This window comes from Pundamilia nyererei, unplaced genomic scaffold (genome assembly GCF_000239375.1).
Source record: "Pundamilia nyererei isolate P.nyererei 1_Seehausen unplaced genomic scaffold, PunNye1.0 scaffold00028, whole genome shotgun sequence".
NCBI lineage: Eukaryota > Metazoa > Chordata > Actinopteri > Cichliformes > Cichlidae > Pundamilia > Pundamilia nyererei.
The window spans coordinates 2325057-2331345 of NW_005187429.1; the positions used below are offsets into that span (position 1 = coordinate 2325057).

At 39.3% G+C, this 6289-nt stretch overlaps 2 protein-coding genes across 2 annotated transcripts in view; one reads left to right on the forward strand and one right to left on the reverse strand.

Moving 5' to 3' along the window:
* vps28 (VPS28 subunit of ESCRT-I) overlaps positions 1–3742 on the forward strand; it is a 5332-nt gene extending 1590 nt beyond the window's left edge. The window contains exons 2-10 of the mRNA XM_005728412.1: positions 328–388; positions 503–531; positions 720–757; positions 850–939; positions 1031–1136; positions 1226–1327; positions 1654–1707; positions 1799–1890; positions 2822–3742. Coding sequence (XP_005728469.1) covers positions 352–388; positions 503–531; positions 720–757; positions 850–939; positions 1031–1136; positions 1226–1327; positions 1654–1707; positions 1799–1890; positions 2822–2942 — 669 coding nt within the window. The 5' untranslated portion in view covers positions 328–351 and the 3' untranslated portion in view covers positions 2943–3742. The remainder of the gene's footprint in view (positions 1–327; positions 389–502; positions 532–719; positions 758–849; positions 940–1030; positions 1137–1225; positions 1328–1653; positions 1708–1798; positions 1891–2821) is intronic.
* Positions 3743–3894: 152 nt separating this feature from the next.
* On the reverse strand, positions 3895–5552 carry LOC102214014 (tektin-5-like). The gene is made up of 7 exons (XM_005728413.1): positions 5523–5552; positions 5214–5374; positions 4836–5088; positions 4654–4761; positions 4425–4568; positions 4241–4320; positions 3895–4143 (listed from the first exon to the last, which is right to left on the reverse strand). The coding sequence occupies exons 3-7, from the start codon at positions 5016–5018 to the stop codon at positions 3939–3941; spliced, it is 720 nt and encodes a 239-aa protein (XP_005728470.1). The 5' UTR covers positions 5019–5088; positions 5214–5374; positions 5523–5552; the 3' UTR covers positions 3895–3938.
* Between the last annotated feature and the right edge of the window lie 737 nt (positions 5553–6289).

Consider the following 6289-nt stretch of genomic DNA (forward strand, 5'->3'; position numbering starts at 1 on the left):
ATATGAAAGCATGTTCGCATTAAACAAAAATGCCATACCTAAGTGAAAATTGCACTATTATCTCACAATTTTAAGATAATAACCTGAAATTTTCATTTAGTTCTACCCATTTGTTTTTTCTTTGGGAACATGTTTCCATACATACCAATGAAATTAAAAATGGCAATTAAAAATGTTAAAATTAGGAAAAACAAAACTGAAAATATGACCGCAGCATAAATTGTCTGAAGCTTTTGTTCATAAATGGAGACATTTATGAAATGTTAAAGCTATCTGAATATATTTGGTCACAATTATGGAAAACTATGTGAAATAAATATTTTTCAGATCACATTTTGAGACATCAGCATCATGTTCCATGGGATACCAGTCACTGGAGGAGGAGGAGGTAAGACATTCAGCTAAATCAGTGTATAAAAATGAATTGTTGAATTAATATAAGAGTCATCTTTTCAACAGAAAACAGCAGTAATATTTCATGACACTGTTTTCCTTTCCACAGCTCCGGCAAATAAACCTGAGCTATATGAGGTAAATCCAACAACATAATTCTGATTAGTTTACTAAAAAAAATAAGACTTTATTTGTTCTTTTTTTTTAATAACATTTATTGCCCATGTGTAAATCATCCGTAAATCTAAACTAAAGCTGGGAATGTTATCAAGAATATATGACATCCTTGCTGTTAAGGATAACAATCATGAATGCTGTCGTTTCAGGAGGTGAAATTATACAAAAATGCAAGAGAACGAGAAAAGTAAGTGCTTGATATGTCACCAGTGACCATTATCACTTTATAAAATGCAGATTTACTGTGTTACACATGTTATAACGATCCTGTTTCTGTAGGTATGACAATATGGCGGAGTTGTTTGCTGTCGTCAAAACACTACAGGCCCTGGAGAAGGCTTACATTAAAGACTGCGTAACGCCTAACGAGTGAGTAACAGTTGAGATCATATTTAAAATATGGCACCTGTAACTTTAGCTGTGTGTTTTTTAATTAATGTGGAGTTTTTGTTGGTTTCAGGTACACCGCCTCCTGTTCCAGACTCTTGGTTCAGTATAAGGCTGCTTTCAAACAGGTGCAGGGCTCTGACGTGGGCTCCATCGATGACTTCTGCAGGAAGTACAGAGTGAGTGCTCGTCTGCAGTGCAGAGTGTCTGTCATATTTTTCAAGATTTTATTTTTGTAATTTCTTGTTGTTGTCATATGTTTTCCTAGCTCGACTGTCCACTAGCGATGGAACGGATTAAAGAGGATCGGCCAATCACCATCAAGGATGACAAGGGCAACCTGAACCGCTGCATCGCAGATATAGTTTCAGTATGTCCCCACGACTATATTAAATATGTTAAAGAGAGAAGTATTTAGGCTGCTGGAAAGAACATTTTTTAGGATTTATTGAGCTCAGTTTTAGCTGAGTGGCCAATGTGGTTTCACTCAGTTTGGCTCAACATTTGGTAATTCCATAAAAATGAGAGTGGATATCACAAGCTTAAGTTTTACCAACTGCAGGCTCAGCTCATAAAACAGACAAACTAATAAAGTCAGTGCGCTCGTTCCTAGAACTGTTTGTCCTGAAACATATTTCTCACTGCCGACTTTTAAAACTAGGAAAATATTTTGTCTCATCCTTCTCGAACATTTAGCTCTTCATCACTGTGATGGACAAGCTGAGACTGGAAATCAGGGCCATGGATGAGGTAAATTTATAAATGTAAATAATATGTTATTAGTAAACAATGACTGGACTTCCAAGATACTGATTGATTGTTTGTTTTTTAATTTGTTCAGATCCAACCAGACCTTAGGGAGCTGATGGAGACTATGAACAGAATGAGTAACATGCCTCCAGACTCAGAGGCCAAGGACAAAGTCAGTCTCTGGTTAGTAACACTAGGCCGCAACGTTTGTGCTCTTTATGTCGTTGATCTGTACGTGCAGCACACCTTGAGGCAAAACATGACCAGTCAGGAAACCTACAGCCACACCACACAGCACCTATCCAGTTCCAGAATTGCTGATACAAGGCAGGGTGAATCTATACTGTCACGTTGTTTATGTCAAACTCTGACCCTACCATCTAAATGTTGGAGCAGAAATCAAGCACCATTTTTCCAATCTTCCATTGTCCAATTTTGATCCGCATGTGTGAATTTTAGCCTCAATTTCCTGTTCTTAGCTGACAGGAGTGACACCTGGTGTGGTCTTCTGCTGCTGTAGCTCATGTGTTTCCCTGCAAATGAAATTCCCACCAGTCGTGCCATGGTCACAGTCATTTAAATTTCTTCTCTGTGCTGTTGCTCAGTTCTCTTCAGTTCAGCAAATTGTTTTGACCGTGTCTACAGACCTAAATTCATGAAGTTGCTGCCATGTGATTTTCTGATTTGATTTTAATAGTTAACAACTAGTTGAACAGATATAATTAAAGTGGCAGGTCAGTAAGTGTGATCCAAAACTATCATTCATGGCTCCGACACACAAGTACTGCGTGGCTACTCTGTAGTTACTAGGATACTATAAGTTAAAAGGGAGCTGTGCAGTTCAGTGATGAAGGAAAAGAGAGGGGTTGAAGAAAAGTGTGAAATCGTAGGACTTCTTGCTAAATTCTGAAAATCTAACTTAATCCCCCTCCTCCTATTAGCTATTGGGGTACGGGTTTCCTATGTGTCCGTATTCATGCAAGGTAAAACTTTGTTTTGCATCTGGTGCGACCGTACCATTATCCATGCAACTAGCTGAGCAGTGGTTATAAAGTACCTGATCTTTGATGTGTTTATGATCATATAGTTCTCTTAACTGACATTTTTCCAACAGGCTGACCACCCTGAGCAGCATGTCGGCCTCGGATGAATTGGATGATAATCAAGTTCGCCAGATGCTCTTCGACCTGGAGTCAGCCTACAACGCCTTCAACCGCTTCCTCCACTCCTCTTAAAGCGCCTCTCTGTCACGGATAAATCTGGAATCCTGACTCTAAAGCCTGTTAATTTAAAAGAAGAAGAATGCTGCTTTCTGTGGGTTTACGTCCCCTCCTCCTTCTGTTCTTCTAGCTGTACAATTGGTCTCTGTGTTCTTTAATCGGGATGTGTACAGGTCACTCTGCTGTCATCTCAGCCTCGTCAGCTCGGCTCGCTTTGTTCTGTGAACTGTTATCCCCCCCTTTTTTCTATCCAGATTTGTGTGATAAATGCATTAACAGTGGCTGAACTTCATACTGTAACATCGAGAAGCCTATTTTATACCCGGGGTTTGCAGCAAACCAATAAACAAACATGATACAGGAAAGATCTGCATAACAGCAGATTTCTTTTCTTTTCACTTTTCATACCCTAATTGTATTTCTGACTTAAACATAATTTACTACATTTGTTTTCTACTAACAGGTTTTTGCTGTAGTATCGTATATAATTGTAATTACATAATTATTTGGGCTTTAAGATGATTAGTTTGCAGTTCAAAGAAATCATATTGAAACTAAGGTGAAAGAAAATAGTTCTGATTTTGATTTTTCTGTCGCTGTCTCTTCTCATGTCTTATCCATTATTTTCAGTTAAGTAAAGGCAAAAAAGGGAGCTCACTGCCTCCCTTTTGTTGTTTACCAAATATGTTTCAGCTCCCAAACACCATTAGGGAGAACATATTTATTGCAATGTATCGTTGTAAATAATAGGTTTGATTTTTAAATAAAAGCACGTAACATCTTTTTAGGAATAAATTTTAAAAGGAAAGAAAAAATCTACGTCTATCTTCTTTTGTGCTGTGTCCGTGTCAGATATGTGATTTATTAATCATTTTTAAATCTTTTGAAAAACAGAATATCTTCCAAAACATTTCAGTCTTGAAAACAAAAAGGAAGCGCAGACTGATTCCAAACAAGTCGAGGGGAGTTTGCTCATACGTGTTTTAATGAATAAAAGACTGCAGATGCGCCCTACTGAAAGCATTCACGACAGCTGGAGCTGCTCGTGGTCTTGTGAAGTTTGGCCTTGTTGGCGAGGACCACGACGGTGTCATGGGCAGGCTGGAAAGTCTGAAGTAGGCTCTGACACTTCTGCTCCACCCCTAGGATGTGAGCGTTTTTGGACAGTTTCTCCTCGACAATCATCAGGTGCTTGTGTTGGAGCTCCAGGTTCTGACTGTAAAGGATGGCAACAGAAATGAGCAAGCACGGGGTATTATGGAAGAAAATGGTGTCATGATCAGTGTGAGGCTTTTGGGAATGGGCTGACTCACTGAGAGAACTTCAGCGCCGAGCGAAGTCCAGCTCCTATTTTTACCAGGTCGTAATTCTCCAGCGTGAGGCTGATGTGCGGCTGAAGGAGGAGCAGCAGAGAGAGAAAAAAAAGGGTTAAAGTTAAAATGTTTCAAAGGACAGTGGAGACTTTCTGACAACAGTCATGTTTGATATGGCACTCACCAAGTCCCGGCAGAGCTCGTATCCAGGTCTCTGGTTGAGGATGTCCAGGCGGTGGGAAGCATGATCCAGTTTGGTGTCACAGCTCCTGATCTCACACTTCAGTTTCTGTATTTCTTTGGTCTGATCAGAAATGTCATCACTGATCTGAAGGTTAAAGGAAGTCAGAGAATGATGAGCAGCAAAGAAAAAAAAAAGGTGATTCGTGGTGATTAAACTCCAGTGCACTGACCTGCTTTCTTTTCAAGAGCAGCATTTCCTGGTTTCTGGTCAGTTCGTAGATTTTCTTCCTCAGAGCGTCGTCTATCCTGCGGCGCTGACGCTTGTGGGCGTTTTTTATCTATAAAATTTAAATTGTCATCATAGAAGAAATGGCAAACACGCGATCGGCCTTGGATCTGAGGGTTTTCTTACATTGGCCAGAGAGAACCTCAGGTTTCCCCTGAAGGAAGAAGAGTCCTTCATCAGGATGTTGGCCGCCGTCTTCAGGTCTTTGCAGTGAGACAGCCATGTGTCATAGCCCACATGGTGAGGCTTGTACTGACCGGCAGGCAGACAGGAGCTCGGCATGTTGAGCTCAAGGGTCATGCATTTCATGGTAAACTTGGTGGCTTCACCTTTGTCGTGTAAATCTGCTCCCAGCTCACTGTGGATCTTCTTCAGAGAACTGGAGGGAGGTTAAGGTTTTTCTGTTATTTTCTCCACTTGCCTCTATTTTAAAGTTCTTTAAAGGATATGAAAACAAAAATAACCAGAATAGTCACACCATGATTGTGATTCTGTGCATCAGACCTTATTTTCCTGAGCAGGATGCAGACCTGCGCCTGCAGAATTTCTCCGCTTTCTTTCGTCAGCCTCTCGTCTTTCCTCAGCTCGGCGTAAACGGGGTCTTGGCTCAGGACCGTCCAAAAGGTCCAGTCATGTATAACTTGCACTTCATAGCTGCTTTGGGGCTTTTTCATAATTGCAGTAAACAGACAGATATCACATACAAAGCCATCAGGATGCCAAATAATGTGCTCATAATCTTAAATAGTCACATACTGAAATAATAATATAATAAAACCACCACAGTGATAAACATCTTAGAGACACACTCACCTTCTGGCTTACTAGTAAATAAGTGACCACCTTAAGTGATATAGAATCAAATCCCTATCCTTGTATTCTGTCTCTGAGGGCAACTGCAGCTTATTTTTGAATGCTTAACCACAAACTGACTCTGTAGGTAGTAATTAAAAGAAATTAACACTGGGAAACAGGGCATCAATTTACAAGTGATGAAGAAAAGGTGTTTGCCCCCTTCGTGATTGTCATGCTTCCTTAATCAAATTAATATTAGACAAAGATAACCTGAGTGAAAAGCAGTTTTTAAATGATTTCATTTATGAAGGTAAAAAAAACAGTTATCCCAGCTTACATGGTCCTGTAAAAACTGATGAATTAAGTGTGGAAACTTTGATTTGCCGATTCATGAAATCATTTAAACTTTCATTGCACAGTGCTTTGTATCCTACCACACTGTATCTGATGTTGATATAGAATTAGTGCATGAAAGGCAGTGAAATGTACCCACTTTTTTTATTCCAACCAAATTGTTTCATTTCTTCTTCTGTGCTTTTGATTAGTGTTAGAGCTTCATGAGCAGAAAAAAAAAAGTTTTCCCCTTTACTGATTAAAAAAAAACAAAAACATACATCAACACTTCACACATTTAGATACTGGTTTATGTGCATTTATTTTTCCTTTTTCAAACATATTTTCATGTGCAGCATTTACACAAACATTTTAAGTGTTTGAGAATCTTTTGGCTCATTGTGTTTTAAAGATAGTGCCTCAGCAGTGAGAAAGAAATCTGTATTCACAAT